At 39.2% G+C, this 24,765-nt stretch overlaps 1 protein-coding gene across 2 annotated transcripts in view; it reads right to left on the bottom strand.

Moving 5' to 3' along the window:
- nkain2 (sodium/potassium transporting ATPase interacting 2) overlaps positions 1 to 24,765 on the bottom strand; it is a 507,020-nt gene that overhangs the window by 325,327 nt on the left and 156,928 nt on the right. The window contains exon 1 of one of the 2 annotated variants that reach the window (XM_048597244.1): positions 23,791 to 23,895. The exons of the other annotated variant lie outside the window; for it this stretch is intronic. Within the exon in view, the coding sequence (XP_048453201.1) occupies positions 23,791 to 23,799 (9 nt within the window). The 5' untranslated portion in view covers positions 23,800 to 23,895. Of the gene's footprint in view, positions 1 to 23,790; positions 23,896 to 24,765 lie in introns of those variants that run through there. 2 annotated transcript variants of the gene reach the window in all.

Raw genomic sequence — 24,765 nt, 5'->3', positions numbered from 1 at the left:
TTTATAACCCAAATATAAACTAGCACCGTTCAATTGCAGCTGACTACATAATGCATGCCATATGAGTAATTTATAAAATCAGACCAGCTATTCGTTACTAATTTTTCACATAAGCAGCAACCTGTATAATCATCTCAGCCACAGAACATCACAGCAAGAGTTCCTCAGGTTAGTTTCCTTTGGGAGCAGAACTAGGCTATATAGCCCATCTAGTCTGCTCCATCATGCAATGAAATCATGGCTGATCTGATAATCCTCAACTCCATTTTCCTGCCTTTTTGCCATAACCCCTGTTCCCTTACTCACTAAAACTCTGCATAGATCTGCCTCGAGCATACTTAATGACCCAGCTTCTGCAGCCCTCTGCAGTAAAGAATTCCACAGAACCACTATCCTCTGACAGAAGAAATTCCTCCTCACCTGAAATGTCTGAAATGTAAGATTACGCCCTCTGGTCCTTAACTCTCCCACAGGAGGAAACAAAGTTCCTGCATCTACCCTGGCTAATTCCCTTAAGAACTTCATAAAGTTGTCTCTCATTCTGCTAAACTCCAATGAGTACAGGTCCACCCTACTCAATGTCTTCTCAGAAGACAGTCCCTCCATATCTAGGGTCCTTCCAAGGTCAAAGCTAACCAAGTAACTTTGTTCCAAGGATAATCCAGTTTTTGGCACTCAATCTTGTGGTTCTCTATTAAGCAGAAGGCTGCTCCATTGGACTACAACCATCACACTCAACAATAAATTAAAGAAACATTCCTCTGTTATATAGTTTTAATCATGAATCAAGACGTAATGAACAAAGTTACATTTTATATAGGAATAACATCAAATACTACATACCACCAGCCTTATCTTTACAAACTGCTCGGGAAGCAGCGAATCTGAAGAGGCAGCTGCTTTGTCTGCCTATCAATTTGTAATCTAAGCAAGAATTTTTGTGATTTGTTCAATGAAAGCCTTTCTAAATTAAAAATGAAAGAGATTGCTATAAATTATTATTTTGCACCTAAAATTAATAACATTATAAATTACAACACAAAACATAATGTAGGTAATTTCTAAAGGATTAGAAAGTAAATCTGCTGTTCTCACTAAGTACCTGCCTAATGTTATACCTTCTATAATTAATGGTTGCATCTCCTATGTCTTAATCTGCTTATACCAAACAGAAGGCAAAATTAATAACTGATGGTCCCCCAACTGTTTCCTAAGTAAATACTGTCTACTAAAGAGGACAGGTTCCTGGCAGTACTGAGAGTCACCCATCAACACAATTCATCCATATATGTTATGTATTCTAATAAGGATATTGTGAATAACATACAAAGCCTCTGAGGTATATTTTTGTTGTTGTCTGTTACCTGGGCATATTAATGACAGTGAAGATTAATTTGGTAAAGAAACCTTTCTTGGCATTTCACAACATCTTAATATTACGTGTATATTGGGTAAATCATCACCTTTGCCACAAAAGCAGCAAATCTTAATCAGGAGGGATTTTTTTTTCATCCACTGTACTCTTGCTGATTTAACAGAATCATGCTCTGAACATTTAGATGTCACTTGAGCAGTTTACGCTCATTGCAATGCCTACTTAAGCACATAAGAGGAGATCTGTTGTAATTTGTCAGACTGACATACTTGCTGCTGTCAGCTGAAGATCTGTAATGACATTTCCTGCTTCTTTAATTTGCATTTCTGAGCATGAAAAATAAATAATTTTAAACTTTTCATGGCACTGTCATAGGCACATTGGACTGGCATTTCTTGTGCACAGTAATATACAAATGGCACGCAATATGCTACTTGCATCTAGAAAGAAGTAGCGACAGATAAATTGTTGAGCATATGGTTAAGTGTGATGCTATACTATACTGATTGCCTCACTACTTGACAGAGTCAATCCAGCAACTTTATGGACTTGGCCAATTCAGGCAATGGTCTAACCAAGGTTTGATATAACTTCCCTACAACCTCTTTAGCGTTGATGGAGGACAGGGCAACAGATACGTGAGAACATCTTTACCGGCAAGCTTCCCTCCATGTCACATTGCACCTTGACTTAGAACAAAACAATGTCGCTTTTTCTTCACTGTTGTTGGATCATAATCCTGGAACTCCCTTCCATGGCTTGCTGCTGAAACTCCATTACAGTCTCCAATTGTTATTTATGCAGATCAATACATATTGAATGTTGAATATTGGCATGACCCAATTTGGACTTTTCTCTCGATACCTTTTTAAGTAGCTGCTTATTGCTGTTGTTGACTTACCACTTCCCCAAGAAGATTGTCCCTTTGTTCTCCATACTATCACCTTGGACTGCTGCAGATTGAAATGACCTGTTTTCAAACTTCCTTGCTGCAGATCTGCTGTTTCTGCTTCAGCAAATCACCTAAATATGGCCTAATCTATGGCATAAATGGCATTTAGCATTTCTAACTGGGCACGGTTGGTACACTGGAACTTCACTGCCACAATGCTGAGAAAAAGCAACAACAGGATCAGTACCCCCTTCTTCCAGTGCTTGAGTAATTTACTTAATTGTTACAACAGTTAAATACGCTTATTATAGACAAATCATCCAGAAAGGGGACATATGATTGCTTCCTCTCTTCCTCCTTCTCTGCAGCTGGCTTGATGGCAATATCCCGGTCACAGAATCATACAGATCTACAACACAGTAAAAGGATCTTTGGCCCATTGCATCTGCGCCACTCCAACTAATTATTCTAATCCCATTTTCCAGCACTTGGCTTCCAGCTTTCTATGCCTTGGCATCACAAGTGCGTATTTAAATTCTTCTTATATAGAACATAGAATCCCTACAGTGTGGAAACAGGCCCTCCGGCCCAACAAGTCCACACTGACCCTTGGTGCATCCCACCCAGACCCATACCCCTATAACTCACCTAAGCTACACATCCCTGAACACTACAGGCAATTTAGCACAGCCAATCCACCTAACCAGCACATCTTTGGACTGTGGGAGGAAACCAGAGCACGCGGAGGAAACCCACGCAGACACGGGGAGAATGTGGAAACTCTACGCAGACAGTCGCCCGAGGGGGGAATTGAACCCAGGTCCCTGATGCTGTGAGGCAGCAGTACTAACTCCTGAGCCACCATGCTGCTTGTGAGCACAGATCTGCTGCAGTCCAGGGTCTTAACTTTCACTGTCATAAGACAAAGAACTACCTAGGAGTGATGCTGTGCTGTTGTTCTGCTGAAGATAAGTCAGCTAAGTATGTGTTTCCTGTTTGAAGTTGTACACCTGATAGCATGTGGCAAATTTCAGCGTACCAAAGCAATGTATATGTCTGGATTGGTATTGCTGTGTCACACTGGAAATTCGACATTTAAATTGCCAAATCAATGAGTTGGTATTCCACCTTGTCATTCACAAGCTTGAATTCCAACCATGTTCAGAGTCTGGGGGACTGCTGCGTAACTATTGTACAGAATTAAACCAACCAAGGTTGGTTTAAATGTACTTGCTTTTCTTTGCATTAACAATAAATTTTCAGATTCTCTGAGGAATTAACTGTTGCTATTTCTTGAATTGGGAACTGGGGAGGACAGAACTGGAAAAGTTTGTCCAAGATTTTATTTTCCAGGTCCACTCTTTTCAAAGAGTCTGCAAGTTCGGCAAGTAAATCACAAGTAATAAACCTTTTTAAAAATTAAACTTGGCAATCCAGTGCTTCAGAATAGGCAGGCTTATTCTTTCCTGTGCTCGAGGTAACTGCATAAGATGCTGTGGAATTGGCTTTGAACCATTTTTCAGATTCTCAGTTGAGAAGTGGAGTGCTATTGAAGACCAGAAAACTTCATCTGGAAGACTAGTTGAGTAGTCATCACTTTTTAATATTTTTAAACTTCTGTTAAATCAGCAAAGCTTGGAATAGTTAATTCAGTTCTACCTACTATGGAATGAGTAGAATGGAAATGGCTTCTAATTAGCTGTCTCTGGTTACTGCGATCCCTAATCATGTTTCATAGTATATTCCCTACATTTTTGTAGGGTGGATTGAATGTCAGTTCTTGGGTTTTATATGTTGAGGGTTTCTGCCTCTAGTACCCTTATAGACAGTGAGTTCCAAATTCCCACCACCTATGGTTGATTAAGGTTTTCCTCATATCTCATCTAAACCGTCTGCCTCTTATCCAATGACCCCTGGTCAATGTTTCCTAACCCTAACCCTATTGCAGGCCAACACCTCCTCGCTAATAAGTCCCAAATCTGAAGAAGTCATATTGGGCTTCTTATAGAAAGAAATAACACTGTTTTTCCTTTTACAAATTCTTCAACCTTCTCTGTGTTGATGTCGCATTTCCGGCATCTGCAGCATTTTGCTTTTATAACAACTAAGAATATTTGCCTGGAATAGGGCATGCAGGAGATAAATTGCAGTGATTCATTTATTGTAATACATAATGACTGGAGATTTTATACACGTGATGGGTGATGGTAGTAAAAGTAACTCACATCCTGTTTGTTATGATTTTGCAAATTGAAATCAAAATTAGGTGGTTTCTATAATTAGGAGGTGATCCTTAACACAATGAACTCAACAGTCAAATACACTTCTGAAATACAGCCAGGTACCAAAATCAGACTAATCCTGGAATTCATAAAACTTTTTTTGCAATTGAAAATCAAAATTAACTGTTGGTTCATTGACACTTTTGCAAGTGACACTGTGCATAGAGTGGGAGGATACAATGCAATGTGGAACAAGCATTAACCTAGGAATTTGGTGCAGTGGGCGTAGCAGGTGCTGCTTTGTACATCATTTTGCAGCATCTAGTAGCTGTTTAAAGGCATTCGTTAGATGAGCAGGTAGCTGTTTGTTTATGGAGTTTAAGATTTTATCTCTCATTAGCAGGAGTCATTTAAACTGATACGGGCAAGTACAGACATTGCATTAAATTTGTAACTTCAATAAATATAATAGTACAACAAAAGACAACAGCAAGTTACACTCCTAAACTTGAAATCCAATTTGCTAAACAAAAATCAAAAAAGTTAGCTGGGCAGGTGACAGTTGCAGCATGTGAAGGATAATGGACACTCAAGAGATCCACACCTGAAGAAATGTCTGCAGTTTAAGAAACTTTATGTCTGAGATGATGAAGTGGATTCTGAGCTTTGAGCACTGCAATGTATTGTAGAAGGTGAAAGTGATTTGAATACTTTGTTTTTGGAGGCAATCCTAAATACTAATCTGTTCCATTGTTAAGGCAGGATGGTCTGGTACACATTATGCAGGTATAAAGATCTAGCAGATGCAAGGAGTATCAGACCTGCAATTGTCCAAAAGGTTTGAAGTTCTTGTATCATGAATGGATGAGAGCAAGGACTCCAGGGTGGATGTGCAAACTGATCATTGGTGGAGGGAGTCATTCAAGACGGGAATTGAAAAGGAATGTAATTTTAGTACAAATTAGTATAGCGAGGGGATAGACACTGTTCTCTGCAGTTCAGAAGGGAGTCTTAAAGGCTGTGTTGCCTGCCCAAAGTCAATCTTAAGAACTTCTACTCTGAACTGGAGATGAATATGGAGAGGGAAGTGAGGATTTTTTTTCTTGGTGCGCATAGGTACCAATAACACAGATGGGATCTACTGAATCAGTGCAAATAGGTTGGGGCTAAATTTAAAAGCCAAACCAATAGGTAATTTCTACATTACTACCTAAGCATGAAAAAATTGGCATTAGGTAAATAAGATCTGAGAGCTGAATAAAAGAAGGAACTGCAAATGATGGAGATGTGAAACAAAAACAGAAAGTGCTAGAGAAACCCTGCAGGCCTGGCAGCATCTGTCAACAGAAAGACAGAGTTAACATTTCAAGTCCAATGACCCTTCATTAGAATTCGAAACATTAACTCAGAGAGTTGAAAGTGTACCTTAAAGATTGGTGTGGGAGAAGTGGATTTTGACTTGTGAGGCACTAGCAACCGTATTAGGGAATGCAAGAGCTATACCATTTCAAAGGTCTTCTCCTGAACTGCACTGGGACTAGTAACTAGGGCTGCATCAAGGATTTTAATCGAAATAATACAGGCTTCACAGAAGTGGAGAGTTGGAAGTTAAACAGAAAGGACAACACAATAGTAATGACAATGTAATAACATAGGTAAAGATAAGCAGAGTGTGACAGGAATGGACAAAACATACAAACATTAGTTATGGTCAGAATAGGACAATATAGTTTTATACTGATGGCAAGGAGACTTCTTGTGTAAAGAGAATTAGAAACACAAAGAATAAACTTGAGGCAATGGAAAACTATATGGATAAAGGTCAGGATGGAAAAAGAGCTTAACGATGATGGTGCGTGTCACAGGGAACAGTGGGAAAATAAAATGACTTTCTTTTACCTGATTGTGCAGAGAATTAGGATTTAGATAGTTGAATTAGTGGCACAAAGAGATAAATGGTTTAGATCCGATCACCATTACAGAGGCATGGGTATACAAGGTGATCAGATTGGGAAATAAATAATCCAGGGTACAGTTTTCTACAAGGCAAAACGATGTGGAGTAGCTTAGATAATAAAAGTTTCATATGAATATCTTTAAAGAGGATCCTCAATTAGAAAGAATTGGGAAATACAATCAGTATTGTTGGAAATTATAAATAGCGATGGTTAAAAATTACTGGCGGGAAAGCTTCAAAACAGTTTTCTGCAGCATTATATTGCAGGAATAATTAGAGATGAAGATATTTTAGATCTAGTATTATGTTATGAGAATTTTTTAATTATGCCATCGTGAAATATCTCCTGGGAAATAGCAATCATAATATAATTGAATTCTGCATTATATTTCAAAATGACCTATTACAGTTATAAACATGAACTTAAACAAGTCAATTAAATAGATATGAGGCTAAATTTGATTAGGTAGACCAAAGTAATGGCATTAAATAAGCCGTAGGAAAGATTTAAAGACATAATACAAAATGTTGATCCAAAAAATACATTCTATTGAAAAACAAAAACTCAATGAAAAAGATTCATGTGTGGCTGACTAAGGTGGTTAAAGTTAAAGTGGTAGACTAAAAAAGATTAAACTGTTGCAAAAGGTAAGATTAGGTCAGGGGTTTAGAATGTTTGTAGAAACCAGAAAAGTACAACCATATAAATGATTAAAAGGAAATAGGAAAATAATAACCTGGAATATAAAAAACAGATTGTAAGAACTTTAAGTGTACAAGTACTTGTTCTATAACGCGTATTTTGTTAACACGAATTGGCTCTGATGCGATTGATGAATACTGGACACTGTTTGGATAACGTGAACTTTCTGTTGTACAAGTATAGTGATTTCCCTATAATGCGATTTTCTAAAGCGTGAGGTCACACAAGAACACAACTATCACATTATAGGAGAACTACCTGTATAGCACAGAAAGAGTAGTGAAAGTAAATATCGGTACCTTAGAAGCAGAGGCAAAAAGAAGACCATACATAATGAGGAAATGCCAGTGACATTTGACCAAATATGCTGTGTCTATCTTCACAGTAGAAAAATAGTTACATTAGGATGTAAGAGAGAAATCATATAGGGCTATGGCTATCTTTGCACCAGAATTAGTCAGTACAGTGAGGCTGAAATCAACATCTCACTCCTTTTCTTTACTCTCACACAAGCCGTGCAGTGAGCTTCTTGCTTGATAGCAGCAAATTGCTAATTACAGTCATTATTGCTTGCTAAGCATCTTGTTGCCTCATTAACCTTCTATCTTACCAAACTCACCAAACTAGCTAGATGTTGAGAAAACCTGACAATAATAGTCTGAACTGAATTCAAGTGAACTGTTGAATGTTGGATGTGGGACTACGGTCAGGCAGGAGGTTGGTCATTCAGCTGCCCCAGCTCCTTTACCGAGTTTTTGCACATACTGAGCCTGAGTGTGGATGGATGATGGAAAAATGCCCCTCATTGTCAGGGTGCAGCATGTCTTGCTTTATGGAGAAGAGTGCCCAGCCCTCATCTTGTTATATCACCAATGAATAGTATGAGATTGAAGAACATTTTTAGCTCCTTCTGTTCCCACGTAGATCATTTGCTGTGTGCAGTTGCTGCTAATATGTTGGTCACTGTAGCTGCTTACCTATAAGGGCAAAGTCTGAAGCAGAATGACCAGGGACGATGGCAACCACAAGACAAGCAGCAGACCACCACAGAGGATAAGAAGCACCCAGCTCACAGAATGATGACCGTTGAGGGCCTCTAAGGATATGTAAAGTGCACAGGAGGCCGAGTTTTTTTGGCCTGACTCCGTTTCTTATAATGTGCAAGTTGCAGTGCTCCCTATCTCTAGGGATACTATGACGGAACTGTGCCGGATGGTGGAGCGGGACCTGAGGACTGAAGGATTGAGAGGCCAACCACTCCAAGTGGCTACAAAGGTGACTGCCATTTTGAACTTCTGTGTTACTGGATCCGTACAAAAAGAAATGGGTGATCTGTATGGGATATCTCAATTGTGCACTCACAAATGTATTATGACAATGACTGGTATAATCTATGTAAGATCACACTGGCACATCTTTATCCCCAATGAGAAAGTCAGTATGGAATCCAGGCATTATAATCAGTAAGTTATCTGGTTTTCCCTGGGTTCAGGGTGCCATTCATTGCACACACACGTGGCACTGAGAGGACCATATTCACAACACTATGAAATTAATCAACAGGAATAAAAAAATCAAAATTAAAAACATAATAATGAATAGTTAGTATGGATTTTTTTTTAAAAAATCCTGAAGCATACAAAAGGAAAGAGAGTAGCTAAAGTTGAATGTTTGTCCTTTGGAGGATGAGACTGGGACATTTAATGGAGGAGTCACTGAATCAAGATTTTGCTTCAGTTTCCATGGTGACGGTACTAGTACCATTACCAGGTAATGTAGAGGTTATAGAAAATTAAGAACTTAGAACAATCATCATTATCACTCGGCAAAAAGTACTGAGCAAACTATTACGATTGAAGGTAGAAAAATACCCAGGGCCTGATGGTCGACATCCTAGGGTCTTAAAGGAAGTGGTAGTAGAGATTGTGGTTCCATTGCAGCAAAGGTTCCAGTGGATTAGAGAAATGCAATTACAACAACCTTATTCAGAAAGTAGCAAACTACAGACAAGTTTGTTAAAACATGTTGTTGGGAAATTGTTAAAATCCATTATCAAGGAAGTAATAACAGGTTATTTGGAAAGTCAAAGTACAATCCATCAGAGTCAACATGGTTTTATGAAGGTTAAATCTTGACAAATTTGCTCGAGTTCTTTGAAGATTTAACAAGCAATATGGATAATGTGAATCTTGTAGATGTAGTGTATCTGGATTTCCAGAAGGCATTTAATAAGGTCTTGCACAAAGGTTGATACACAAGGTAAGATGAAATGGGGTAAGGGGTCATTTATTAGCTTGGATAAAAGATTGGCTAACCAAAAAAAAGCAGAGAGTCAGGATAAATTGATCTTTTCCTGGTTGGCAGATGACACTAAAATAGGTGGGAAAGTAAGTTGCAATGAAGAATGAAGAATGTGGATAGACTAGGTGAATGGGCTATAATTTTGCAGCTGAGTTTAATCTGAGTAAGTTTGAAGTTATCCAATTTGGTCAGAGGAATAGAAAGACAATTTATTATCTAAATGAAGAGAAACCTCAATGTGCTTTGATGCATGGAGGACCTGGATGTCCTCTGTAATGAATCACAGAATATTAGTATTCATATACTAATATAAGGTAACAAGGAAGGTAGGTAACAGCAGGTAACAAGGAAGGCAAATAGAATTTTGGCACATACTGTTAAATGAATAAAGTATAAAAGTAGAGAAGTGTTGCTGCAACTGTACATTAATAAGATGGCATGTGGATTACTGCTGCATACAATATTGGTCCCCTTACTTGAGGAGGGATGTCATATTGAAGGCAGTTCAGAGAAGGTTCACTGGATTGATTCCAGAGATGAGGGGTTTGTCTTGCAAGATTGAGCAGTTTAGGCCTGTACTGTCTGGAGATCAGAAGAACGAGAGAAGATCTAATTGATGTAAGTTGCTAAAGGGGTTGACAAAGCAGAGGTAGAAAGGACATTTCATCACGCGCAGTAATCTAGAACGAGGGGTTATAGTTTCAAGATAAGGGATAGCAAATTTAAAACAGAGATGTGGAGAAATTACTTCTCTCAAAACATCATGAATCTGTGGAATTCACTACCTCAGAGTGCGGGAAATGTTGGGACATAGGGTAAATTTAAGGAGGATATAAATATATTTTTAATTAGTGATGGGTTGAAGGGTTGTGGAGCACGAGCTATAAAATGGATTTGAAATCAAGAAGATTTCAGCCATGATCATATCAAATGGTAGAGCAGGCTGGTGGCGCTGAATTACCTACTCCTGCTCCTAGTTCTTGATTGACCAACCAAATTCCCTGTTTGATTTTTGATTACTTTATAAAGTAATGTTACTTCGATCTGGTATCTAAAAATACAAGTTATTGCTTAATCCATTCTTCTATACATCGAAAATGGATTTTGGGAAACACTTCCGAAAAATTTGGCTTGTGCTGCAATGTTGTTCGTAATCTGATTTTCTCACTGGCCTCTCAACATCCAGCATCCATAGATTTGATCTAATCCAAAACTCTGTTCCCATATCCTAGCTCCTTTAAAGCTTCATTCACTTTTGTCCTCTCTGACCTAACTCATTTCCAAATCAATGCAAGGATTTTAACATTCTCATCCATCATGGACTCACCTACCCTATCTCTGTGACCTCTGTGATCTCCTCTGAGAACTTTGACTCAGGTTTTTTTAGCCTCACTCATTTATTTTGCTCCACTTTTAGCAGCTGGCCAGAAAAAAAAAAGATTTGACTGATTTTTTGTTGGCTATTAATCCTTTGTTAATACATTTTGATGAGTTCACATTTGGTATTTGATTGAACTTATTAAGAAGTGATTATTTTCAGCCACTTTTTGCTGCTGCAAAGATCTGTGATAAGAGTTGTTATATTCTGAAATATAAAATGTTGTTTCTCTGAAGCAGAACCACTTCAATGTGTCACCAAATCTGTAAATACGTCTTGACACATTTCTTCACATAAGTGATGTGTTCTGATTCCATTTGATGGTGTTACTGGACAAGTCAGATCACAGAATATAATCTGATTTGGATTTGTTTTGTTTTAGTTAATGTAGTGGTCAGTCACTGAAATGTATTCATAAAAGGCTGCAGAGTTTCTTTAACTACAGGATAGATGTTTGTTATACAAAGGACAAAACAAAACAAATGAACCAAGGTATCTAGATATAGAAGGTGGTTCAGAAAAACCTTAAAACACACAGCAAAACAAAGTGGGTCCTCAACACCATCAATTCACAGAGATTCAAGTCCAGAGAAATTACACATCTTTATCAAATTTGAGTTCTGCTTAACCGATTTTCCCTAGCTTCCTTTCTGCAAACATGGTAGTCATTTTACATGAATACTTAGAAAACTGAGATCTTAAATTTTCTCAGCCTCTAACTTCCTGCATATTTCTGACCAAATGCTTGTTTAGAAGTTTTACAAACTACCCTTCAGCTGAAGTAACATTCACTGAAATATTCTGAAAAAAGCTTTTCCAGGAAAATTGTACTTGCTTCTGACCACCATCTTGGTGTTTAATGAAGTGAATTGAAAAAAAAATCTTGCTTCTGACAGATACAAACCTAATGGATTTCAACATTTACCAAACTGTTATAAGCCACCATTGCAAAAAAATAATTTTCCATTAATACTACCACAGCTATGGCCATTTGCTTTGTGTGCAATCCTGGAGTAAGGTCAAGGTTTCACAAGGACTCTGACCTTGATTTTATGTCAAAGAAAACCTCCATAGAAATGACCCAAGTTCATCAGCCTCTATGGTAAAATTCACCTTTCAAAAGTGATATTAATAAATATACATTATGTATCTTTAATTACAAATGATTTGGTCCAAACTCAGCTTATTTTTGATCAGGTAAATGATTTGTCATTGCTCAATCCCCTCAGAAACCATAAATCTTGCAGCTCTTAGCTTTTCAAGCAAAACTGCACATTTAGGTGTCAAATCACATTATAGATAGCAAGTGTGAAGGTTTGTGGGTTATGTCATGGTCCATTGCCCCATCTCTTCTCACTAGGGTATCATACAAGGATCACCCTTGCATATTGTTAGCTATTACATAAGATTTTCACAATAAGAAAAGGTGGTTCATAATGTGTCACATAATCAAGTTAAATATGAAATTAGACACAGTGCAGCACTCCCATAATACCATACAGAAGTATCACCCAAATATTTCTCTGAAATGAGTTACGAACTCACATTAACTCAGAACTGAGACATAGCTGACAGAGCTGATTCAGCATCTAAATTCCAGGAACTATTTTATTCATATCAGACTCCCGGAATTTGAACTAAAACAATGCCAACAACAGAGCTGCTTTGCAATGTTGCAAAAAGCTTGTTTAAACAGCAGACAGCAATGATGAATCTTTTCATAAAATGCAAATACAGGAACAATTAGCTAAATGTACTGCTATGCTCTGTCCTTTTACCTCTGGGATGGTAATTTGAATACAAAATAGACAGATGAGTTGAAATCATAAGTGAAATCAGTCTGATGGACTCTATCCAGTTCTCAGTGGTTGCATGTCTGCAGTACAAAAAAATGCCCCTGATTCAGCATTTGTTGACATAACAAAATAGTGGTAGGGTAAAGTATGCAAAATGAAAACATCACAGTAATAGCATCCTTTCATAAGATCAGTGTTAACATCAAAAAAATTGAAGGTGCAAAGTGTCCTTGTTTACAAATGCTCCCCAACACCATGATTACTTGTTTTTTAGATCTGTGAGCATGAATTTGTTTACTGAAGTATGACAGAAACAAGGAGGGGTATATTGTATACTGAACTTTACAATAGATTTCCAAAGAAATATCAGGGACCCAGATTTCTCTGCTGCATATAGCAGTTAGCAGAAGATAAACAATGCTGTCAGAATGAGAAAAAATGTTAGGTCTACCATTATATAAAGCAAACATGGTATAAAAGGTAAAAATCGACCAAGACCAAAGCAGCTTAGAATGGTTTTCGAGTGCTACAAATTTGTCCATTGAGGAAGGCAGAATGCAAACTTTTGTGCAGCCTAATGCAACCTCCACAGGTGTCCCTAGCCAAATTCACACGAGGAGACCTCGCACTTCTAGAGATAACCTTTATTTCTTAAAGGCAGCCTCTCTTTTATAAATGAAGCTGTGCTAAATTACAGAGGATACCTTCAGAGCAGAGAGAGGGCTCCAAAGTTCACTGATATGGCCATGCACTCCTCAGTAATGACAGTGAACAGGAGGAAAGAGGCACAGGTGACATGCAAAATGAACAACTGGAGTCCAGTGTGAAGCACCCAGCAGCAGAATCATAATATGTTTAATGACCTTGTGTGGATGATCAAGGCAAAGGAATTCATTTTGCATGTGATATCTTCTTCTACCCACTGCCAGTCTTTTACTCTAATCTCGGCACCATAACCCCATTACTGTACAGTCTCTAACGCTCAGGAGTATGGCCAACATTAGTGCTCCACCACATATTTACTTTCCATTGATCACAGCTCCATACCCATCACCTGTTGCCACCACCTACCTCTAGTTTTCAGCTATTGCAGTCTCATTACCCAAACAAAAGCAAGAAACATAGGCCAAGCAGGTCTCTGTTCAATGAACCCAATAGAAGAGCCAGGACTCCACATTATGAGGCATGCTACAACAGAGGCTATTATATTAGATGTCATTGAAAACATTTCCAATGATGGAATGTTACTACCCAATTGTCCTCCTAATCACCCTCATCGGTGGTGGCATAGTGGTGATGTTCTTGGACTTGTAATCCAAAGCCCAATGGTAATGTTCTGAGCATATGGGTCTGAATCCTAGCATTGTAGGCACTGAAATTTGAATTCATTTTAGGGTTCCTTTGGCAGTGTAGTAGTGTCCCTGCCTCTGAGCCAGAAGGCCTTGGTTCAGGTCCAACCTGTTTCAGAGGTGTGTCATAACACATCTAAATAGTTTGATTAAAAAATCTAAATCTGACATGATTTGCAACATGCAAGAAGAGTGATCATAGATCTATTCCTTTTCTCCCAAACCTTTTCCTCTTGATTTTATTCTTTCAAATACCTAATAATTACAATCTAGTCAGCAATAAATGATTTAGAAAAAGTGTAACCCACACCAGTCATGAGCAAATATTGTTACTTTATGGGATACTTGCAGCCATCAGCTCAGGTAATGGAATTGCACAAATCTTGAGGCACATGCATAGAGTTGGAATCAGCAAGTGAGTTTACAGAGCAAGTATGTACTGCAGTCAAGCAGAATGAAAAGGTGAGTACGTTTGTCAGCTCCCCAGAGGGCTATATGAAACTCAGATGTGGACTTCAATGGCACAGCATACGAGAGAATGATAATGATAATACATGTCAAATACTTAATCCCTGTCAAGGACCAAGGAGGAATCTAGCATCAACGTAACTCAGGGGCATTATGCAGAGCTTGTAGCTGCATTGTGGAAGTGGTGGCTGACTTTGTGACTACAGTTTGCGATGCAGCTGTAATGTAGGGTTTGGTTATGGCTGTCTCAGCTTTCGCTGCAGCACCACATGGAAGACATTCAACATCTCATTGTTGCAATGGAAGTTCAGAGGTCATGAGATCCATTTTTGAAATTCTACTAGCTCAGATGACTACCACCAACATGACTGAAGATGTGTTCAAAGCGACATGCAGACTTTCATGGCAGGCTTGTAGTTTAGAAGATTATTGGGGTTCCTGAGATGCTGGCCAACAGAGTGATGCTAGTACCATGGAGCACAGGCCTTCTATCCTCCCTTATGTTACAACCTTTCTGCTCCCACCACTGCCACTTGCCAGTACCCATGCTGTTAAGTTTCAGCCAGCGTATCCAGGTTTAACAGCAAGGTAATGTAGATCCATAATGATAAAGGGAAGCAGTTTTTATTAAAATTTGAGTCATAGCAGGTGACACCTGAGTACATCTGAGCAAACAGATCCGAAGTCCCACCTTGGAGGTCATTTACGGACTCCAGAAGAAAATGATGGCTATGTTATTAAGTGCATAGCATTCAGGAATGTAAATGTCACATATTAATAGAACGATAGCCCTTGCAGTTCCTAAACTTCTCCCACTGAGAGTGGTGGTTTGTGGTTGTCAGGAAAATCACTATGTGTCCTCTCATCCAGTCTCTTCAATCTGGGGGAGAAAATGACTTACTCCTTGCCTGGTATAGGTGGTCTGCTGGATGCTCTGACAGATGGCATATTGGGAGATCCTTGCCCATTCTCACCTGGAAAGATCCAGATATACAAACGTTGAATGCATTGGTGACTGTCACCATCAGTATGATTCTTGCTATAGGTTCCAGGTCAGGTTGAAAGTTCTAAATTCCCCTTCCCCAGCCCGTCTCAACACTATCCCAGACCTGGCAAAAACCTCTCCTGCTGCCAGACGTGAACCTCTCCCACTCCCGAGCTCAACCCCCAACCAGACACCAACCCACCTTGCCCTACTGCTGGACCCAACTTTTCCCATCAACCCCTACCATACACACTGCATCACTTACCTTGACACCTTGAACCCTACCCACCTTGTACCCTTACCCACTTGACACCCTCGTTACCAAACACCCTTCCTCTCCTCAGCTTGCACCATAACGTGCTGACACCCTATTAACCTGGCACCCTACTCCTCCTCATGTGATATCCTACCTAGGGCATCCTGAACATTAACATCTGGCATCCCAACCTGCTGGCACTCTCCATAACTGGCACCCTACCCACCTGGCATTCTATTGAGATGCCACCCTTTCCAGCTGACATCCTACTAACCTAGCACACTAGCCCATCCATGTGGCGCCCTACCCTCCCAACATCCTAATATCATGGTTACCTTATGCAGTTATGGTTTCCTAGCAGCTGCCAAAGTGGCTGTCAGGATCTTTTGAATTACAGCGGCTGACTGCTGTGAAAACTGAATATGGTTTTCCTTCCTCAGTCAGTTCTGTGCTTCGAAACTGTCAAAATGGAAGTATGGCTCTGCATTTTTGAGCAAACTCTTCTGAGAATCTGCATGTGACTGCCACTCCTTGTAAAATCCCGTCCAATGTGCAACGTACCAATGTTACTTGAACACGACTGCTATCATTCAATAAACTACACAATGGTTAAGATAAAACTGTCTTCTCATGAGACTAGCAGGTGAGTTACCCTACCACACTAGACCAGTAACGCCCTTTAAATTCCCAACTAAAAGGAAGACAGTGGCAGCAAATCTACTTGATGTGTATTCTATCAATGTAATTGCGAAAATGGTCTATCACACAAAGCGGTGCAGATTTGATTTGATGGCTCATACAACATAATGGGCAGTACAGCAGATATCAATGACCTTTGAAGAAATCTACAGACAGACCTTTAAGAAGGATATTCATGCAAATCGGCAGCAGCTCCGAAAGCTGAACATTCAAACAACATAAAGAACAATTCATAACAAATTTAACAAGACAGAATCTACAATTATAAAATGTATTTAAGACTTGGCAAGACATGCACAGAAACAAATATGAACTAGATGCTAATTGGAGCTGAAACACAAGTCATATTTGGCTGTTACAAATTGCACCATGTCTCAACAGAGTGGGCTGGAATCGGGGTTTGGTCAGAGAGAAAACATAAGTTACACCTAAGAAAGTTACAAGAATAAATTGTGCATTTACACCTCACTGGGAGCACTGCTACCGTTATGGGTGGACACCATGAGGCATGGCTAAATTAAGGGAAATCAAGGGCCACTTAATAGTTTTAAAATGAAGATGCAGCATTTGAAACGTTGCAAAGCCAGAATCAGTGATGTTGCAGCAATTTGAAGATGAAGCAAAGAATGTCTAAATGGAGAAGGAAGTTTTAGAGACTATGGAGGATGCAGAAAAAAGTAGGTGATTTATCACTTAAATAGCACTAAAGGCAGTAAGAATTCACCAAACGTAGAGAGTTGGAATCATCAAGGGAAAGAAATTATTGGCAATGAGGATCATTAGTAGCACTGCAGACAGTGTGAATTATCAAGGGAAATCTGTTAAAGAGCATGGGATTCATTTTATGGAACCATGAACAGCAAATTCAGAAAAAGCTGTTAAGAGAACAGAATTGTCTTTAAAGCAACAGGATTCATCCAGTAAAATGGTTAAACAGAACTACAATAATTTATCAGATAAAGTGGAAATTGTCCATTGTACTTGTAAAAAGGTGGGAATCATCCATTTTCCTCAGAAAAGGCAGTAATTCTCCATTTTAATTACATAGTGCAGGAAAACTCTCCAGTACAATGGGACACAGTGTTGCTATATGTGCAGGTTACACTGTAGATTTCTTCCCTCTGACTGAAACCAGAAATATCTTCCAGGCTCCTTCAAATTCTCACAGAATCAGTGTCTTCGATATAAGCATGAGTTTTCACCTGTATTCTGTGTACAGAGCAATAACGTCAGCATTTTCTTTGCTTCAGATGAATGACCAGCTGCCTCTAACTCCTACTCTCGGCTTCTCAGGTGACTGTAGTGATGTAGATCTGTGATATTTAATAATATCTTATAAACTAACAACACAATACTAATAATTGCTTGCTATTAGTGTTTTCCTTTTGAAAGCTCTTCTCCATGGCAACATGAGTCACATGGATCTTGACTTGAAGTTGCAATATCAGTTTGTTATCTTCTGGACCCATTCAATCTTGCAGTGGAACAAATAGTTCAAAGTATAAATATTTCAGAATAACTTACAATGTTAACACCTCTGCATAAAATTTGGGGGTTGACAATTTACCCACAATCAGCACAAATTATCTTTTTGTTGTCTACAAGTATTAACAGTTTCTACAAATATTACAAATAGAAAGGAATGAATGAAATGAGAGCTTGTTCTGTAGGAAATGAGAAGTGTAATTAATAATAAAAAAAGGAAATGGCAGATGAACTGAACAGGTAGTTTGCATCGATTATCACTATGAAGGATACAAGTGACACCGCAAAAACGGCTGTAAACTAGCAAATGGAAGAAATGGAGGAACTCAAGAAAATTACTATCACCAAAGAAATGGTACTGAGCAAATTATTGGATCTGTAGGCTAACAAGTCCCTGGGTCCTGATGGACAATATCCTACTGTCTGAAAAGAAACAGCAAGTGACACAGGTGGTGCATTGGCCTTAATTTTCGAAAACTCCCTAAATTCAGAAAAGGTTCTATTAGTTCAGAAACTGGTGAATATATGTTCAAAAATGGAAGGAAACAGAAAGCAGGAAACTCCAGGCAAGTTAGTCTAATATATGTCAGAGGAAGTGTGTTAGAAGCTATTACTGAAAATATAATAGCAAGGCACTTAGAAACTTCAAGGTAGTCAGGAAGAGATGACATGGTCAACATTCAGCCATGATTCTATTGAATGACAGTGCAGATTCAAGGGGCCAAATGGCCTAATCCTGTTCAAATTTCTTATTGTGTTATGGTCTTATGTTTTCTGACAGAAAAATTACATTTAACTAACTTCGTTAAGTTCTTTGAAGAAGAATAATATGCTGTGAATGAGGAGGAACTGGCAAATATACAGCATCTAGTTTTCCAAAAGACATTCAATAAGATACACATCAAAAGCTATAGTGGAAAATAAGAGCTGATGGTATAAGAGGTATCATATTGGAAAGGATAGAAGATTGACTACTTAACAGGAAACAGCGAGTAGGCATGATTGAGTCATTTGTGGTTACCATGGTTATAACAAATGGTGTGCCACAGGGACCAGCACCGGACCCCAATAATTTACATTTGATGTAAATGATTTGGATGATGAGAATGCAAATACAGTTGCTAAATTACAGTTGACACAAATATAGGTAGAAACATGAAGTGTGTAAAGAACATAAATTAGCTACAATGAGATGTTCAGTTGCTTTATCAATGACTTTCCTTCCATCATGAGGTCAGAAGGGTGAATGTTCACTAATGATTGCAGGAGATTCACTGATGTTTGCACAATGTTCAGCAGCAGTTATAAATCAGATAGTGAAGCAAGTCCTAGACAAAATCCAGGCTTCGGCTGATGAATGGTAAATAACATTTGTGTCACACATGTAGTAAGCAATGACTGACTCCGACAATGGAGAATCTAACCATCGTTCCTTGACATTCAATGGCAGTATCATCACTGATTCCCCCTCTAGGGTTATCATTGATCAGAAACTCAACAGGATGAGTCATATAAATAGAGTGGCTACAAGACCAAACAAGAGGCTAGGAATCCTGCAGCAAGTTACTTACCTGCTGACTACGTTGTACAAGGCACAAGTCAGGAGTGTGATGGAATAATGCCCACTTGCCTGATGACTGCAGCTCCAACAACACTCTAGAAGCTTGACACCATACAGGACAAAGCAATCCTTTTGATCAGCACCCCATCCAGAAACCCCATCACTAATGCTCAGTAGCAGCAGTATGTACCATCTACAACATATTTGCGGAAATTCACGAAGGTTCTTTAGAAAGCACTTCCAAACTCATGGCCACATCCATCAAGAAGACCAAGGGCAGAAGATACATAGGAAAACTAATACCTGCAAATTACCCTCCAAGCTGCTCGTCATTCTTACCTGGAAATATATCACAGTTCCTTCAGTATCATTGAGTCAAAATTCTGGAATTCCATCCCTAACAGCACTCTTAGTCTACCTAAAGCACATGGATTGCAGTGGTCCAAGAAGGCAGCTCACTACCACCTTCTCAAGGGTAATTAGGGATGGGCAATAAATGCTGATCCAGCCAGCAACACTCACATCCCATGAATAAATCAAAATAAAACATGTTAATTGTGTGGACAAGATTCAGCTAGTGGAATACAATGTGTGAAGATGTAAAATTGTCCAAAAACAGTGAGGGTTTGCGGAGTTCTATAGGCTCACAGTGCTCAGGGTAAACTAGTGCATGAACTGCAACATGTTAGCTTGCAGATACAGTACGTAATTAGGATAGCTAGCCAAATGTTGTTACCATTTATTGCACAGGGAATTGAATACAAAAGTAGAGAGGTTATGCTTCAGTTATTTCAGGCCTTGGTAAGACCACATTTGGAGGACTGAATGCACTGTTCATCTCTTAATTTAATGAAGGACGTAAGTGTATAGGAAGGACTTCAGAGTTTTACCAGACTAACACCTGGAATGGGCACGCTTTCATATGAGGAAAGGTTGGACAGGCTACAGTTGTGTTCACTGGAGTTTAGAAGAGAAGAGGTGGCTTGACTAAAACATATAAGATCCTATGGTTGCCTGTAGAAAGGACTTATCTTGTAGGACATTTTAGAATTGGAGTCACTATTTAAAACTAAAGGTCACCCGCTGAAGGCGGAGATAAGTAGAATTTCTTTTCTCACACAGGGTCATGAGGATTTGGAATACTCTTCCTCAAAAGGTGAAGAGTTTTTTTTTTAAGATGGATGTAGATAGTTCTTGATTAGCAAGGGGGTGAAAGGCTATCATGGGAAAATGGGAATGTGGAGTAATCAGAACAATACTTATCTTGTTGAATGCTGGAGCAAGCTTGAGGAGCGAAGTGGCCTGCTCCTACTCTTAGTTTTTAATGTTCATACATTTGTAACATCTTATACCTTTTGCCCCCAAAGCACCAAGGCTCTTTGTTGGGCAGAATGCAGTCCAGGTCACATGATCCACTTAATTCTTACAGCTTACTTTAATGAGACTGTCCCAAAGCACTGTTATAAACTCTATAATTGGAACAATCTTGACTTGAAACATATAATTACTCCACCATTGTTGTGAATCCCATTGTTTGAATTTTTACTTAACATCATTGTAGGGTAAAATATACAACCTGACTGTAACAGTTTTTGAAAACTGATAAACACCATCTTGAAACTGGAGTTGCAAGTCGGCAAGGTGGTGAAGAAGGCAGAGATAGTAAGAACTGCAGATGCTGGAGGCAGAGATAACACAGAAGAAGGCATTTTGTTCGTTTGCCTTTATTGGTCAGTGCATTGAGAATGGGAGTTGGGAGGTCATGTTGTGGCTGTACAGGGCATTGGTTAGACCACTATTGGAATACTGTGCGCAATTCTGGTCTCCCTAATATAGGAAAGATATTGTGAAACTTGGAAGGGTTCAGAAAAGATTTACATGGATGTTGCCAGGGTTGGGAGGGTTTGAGCTATAGGCTGATTATGCTGGGGTTATTTTCCCTGGAGCATCAAAGGCTGCAGGGTGACCTTACTGAAGTTTATAAAATCATGAGGGGCATGGATAGGGTGAATAGTCAAGGTCTTTTCCTCAGGGTAGGGGAGTCTAAAACTAGAGGGTATAGGTTTAAGGTGAGAGGGGAAAGATTTAAAAGAAAACTATTGGGCAATATTTTCATGCAGACAGTGCTGCGTGCATAGAATGAACTGCCAAAGGAAGTGGTGGAGGCTGGTACAATTATAACATTTAAAAGGCATCTGAATGGGTATATGAATAAGAAGGGTTCAGAGGGATATGGGCCAAATTCTGCCAAATGGGACTAGATTAATTTAGGTTATCTTGTCAGCATGGATGTGTTGGACTGAAGTTTCTGTGCTGTACATCCCTATGACCTTCTCAAGTATCATTAGAATTGAGCATTGAATGCAGGTCTAACTGGAAAAGTTCATATTACATTCACAAATAAAAGAAAAAGGCTAGTTGCTTTCCACACATCACTACTGTCTTCCTTCCTACTGGCCATTAACATTTCATCTCCTAAGGCTATACTTTATCCCTCCCAAAGTTATTCCAGTAAAACTCTTAAATACTCATCAAACCCAGTGAGTTCTCAATTTCATTCAGTAGAACCACCATTCAAAATCAACAGCGCATGAACCATTGTGGTTCATAGAAAGAGAAAATGGATCATTCACAGTAACGTTTTTAAGTCAGGATTTTCAGTGCTGAAACATAGATTTTGCAATTTTGTTCTGAAATAGTTTTTCTTCTTCTACCGTATTCACCACACGTCCATCTGCCTGGCTCTGGATGGTCAGAATTCTATTAGTCAACCTCCCTCTATCAACAAGTCCATGAGGACAATTTATTTCCAAAGATCAATTGCAGTGTTCTGTCTAATAGTCAATCCAAATACTTTGTCTAACAACCTGACCCACTTTGGCACCCCCATTAAATGTGTCATAACCTGATTGGGAAGCAACTACTTGAAAACTCAGGTTATCACTTACAGTTAGTAAATTTCTATTCCTATATGATAATCCTAAAAACTTGTTTTCATGAGTTTTAAATCAAAGATAGCATGCAAATTGCATACACCACAGTAGTAAAATGGGTGAAATTCTATTCATCCATGTGGCACATTTAATTATTTAGTTTGCTGCAGCTGTCACTTTATAATTAAGCCTGATTTCGTAATAAAACACATATTAAATCATTAACTGAACAATCTGTTTCATGCTCAGTGCACTAAATTTTTGTTTGGAATGCTTCATTTCCTAAAGGAATAACATTGAAGAATGTGCCCACGTAAGTATTACCAGTTTAAAGTATCCTTTACCATTTTAACAGGTTTTATTATTACATTATTCACCGATAGTTCAACCTATTTGTGCCTACTTGGAACAACAATTGGGGCACTCATTTCACTGCCTGATGTCATGGTATGCCTGGTTTCAAAGTGGGCTTTAGGTATATGGTCATAAACTCCGTTACTGATATGGTATCTGGCACACTCTCTTCTGGATCCTAAATGCCATTTTTCACTATTAGGAGACTATGCAATACTTAAAATTGGATGCTCTGTAGCCCAAATTCTCCCCAATGCCATTTTTCATTTTCTGCCATGACTACAGTTTTAATTCCTGCCTACATTTTTGCAAAATTAAAGAAGAAAATAAAATTAAATTTAATATTTTGCAGCATCATATATTTTCCAAGGCAATTAGAGGTGAGCAAAATGTGCTGACCTTCCCAGTCAAGTCCATATTTCCTAAAAAAAAAGGAAACCACACCGTCCACAAACTAAAAGCCTGCACATATTGCTTAGCCACTCAGTAAGGGTGATTCTTTCTTGCCCCACCTGGAGCTGGAATGATTGGTGAGATGAGGGCATTAAGTGGCCATAATTGATTTGATGAGCTGTAAAGTGATGGTGGAGCAGGTGGAGCTTCAGACATTTTGCTCAGAACTTAATTCACTCAGTATTGAGAATTTGTCAGGGTTCTGCTTAATTAAGTTCACTTCCAGCCTTCCGTCTCTGAGTCCAGAGAATGTCCTGTGACTACAGATATATGGGATGAGGTTTCCATTTCAGGGTCTGGACCCTGACATGTCAGTCACTTTCATCTTCCAACTCCACAAACATGGACCTATTACAATTTTGCTGTGCAAGTTCGTTAATTAGCAAATATGGGGAGGAGGAGACAGTGAGGGAGTGTTATACCTGTTTTAAAGGGTGGGCAGAAAACATCCCTGAGGGTGCCATTTGACTAAAGAATAGCATTGCATTCAGTGAAAAGGGTGAGGTGAGTGTGATAGTCCTTGACATCAAGACTGAATTGGACCAAGTGTGGTGTCAAGGTGCCCTAACAAAATTGGAATCAATGGGAATCAGGGTCAAAATCTCTGTTGGTTGGAGTCATACCTGGCACATTGAAAGATGGTTGCAATTGTTGAAGGTCAGTAATTTCAGCTCCCAGTCATCTCTGCAGGAGATTATCAAGCCAGTGTCTTCGGCCTAACCGTCCTCAGCTGCTGCATCAATGATCATCCTTCCATCAGAAGGTCAGAGGTGGGGACATTAACTGACGATTGCACAATGTTCAGCACCATTCACTACCCCTTCAAATACTGAAGCAGTCCATGTCCAAATGCAATGAGATCTGGACAATATCGAGATTTGGGCTAACAAATGGCAATTAGCATTTGTGCCACACAAATGATAAGCAATGGCCATCTCTAATAAGAACTGGTCTAACCACCATCCCTTGACATACAATTATGTTACCATTACTGAATCCCCCACTATCAACATCCTGGGGGTTACCCATGACCAGAAACTCAACTGGATTCACCACATAAACACAATGGCTACAAGAGCAGGTCAGAGGCTAGGAATACTGTGGTGAGTAACTCTCCTCCTGACTCCCCAGAGGCTGTATACCATCTTCAAGGCACAAGTCAGAAGTGTGTTGGAATACTCCTCACTTGCCTAGATGGATGCTGCTCCAACAATACTCAAGAAACTTGACACCATCCAAGATAAAGCAGTCCACTTGATTGGCAACACATCCACTAGCTTCCATTCCCTCCACCATTGAAGCTCAATAGCACGACTGTGTACTATCTGCAAGATGCAGTGCAGAAATACACCAAAGATCCTCACACGGCTCCTTCCAAACCCACAACCACTTCCATCTAGAAGGACGAGGGCAGCAGGTACATGGGAACACCACCACTCACCACACTGATTTGTAAAAGTATCCATTTTTTATTCACAGGATGAGGACTCATTGGCTAGGCCTGCATTTATTGCCCATCCCTAATTGCCCGGAGGGTAGTTCAGAGTCAATCATATTGCTGCGGGTCTGAAACCAGGTGTAAGCCTGACCAGGTAAAG

The sequence above is a fragment of the Rhincodon typus genome, chromosome 5 (genome assembly GCF_021869965.1).
Source record: "Rhincodon typus isolate 14 chromosome 5, sRhiTyp1.1, whole genome shotgun sequence".
In the NCBI taxonomy this organism is placed as follows: Eukaryota; Metazoa; Chordata; class Chondrichthyes; order Orectolobiformes; family Rhincodontidae; genus Rhincodon; species Rhincodon typus.
Note: the sequence above shows the minus strand (reverse complement) of the source record. Positions and strands in the feature narration are given on the sequence as shown.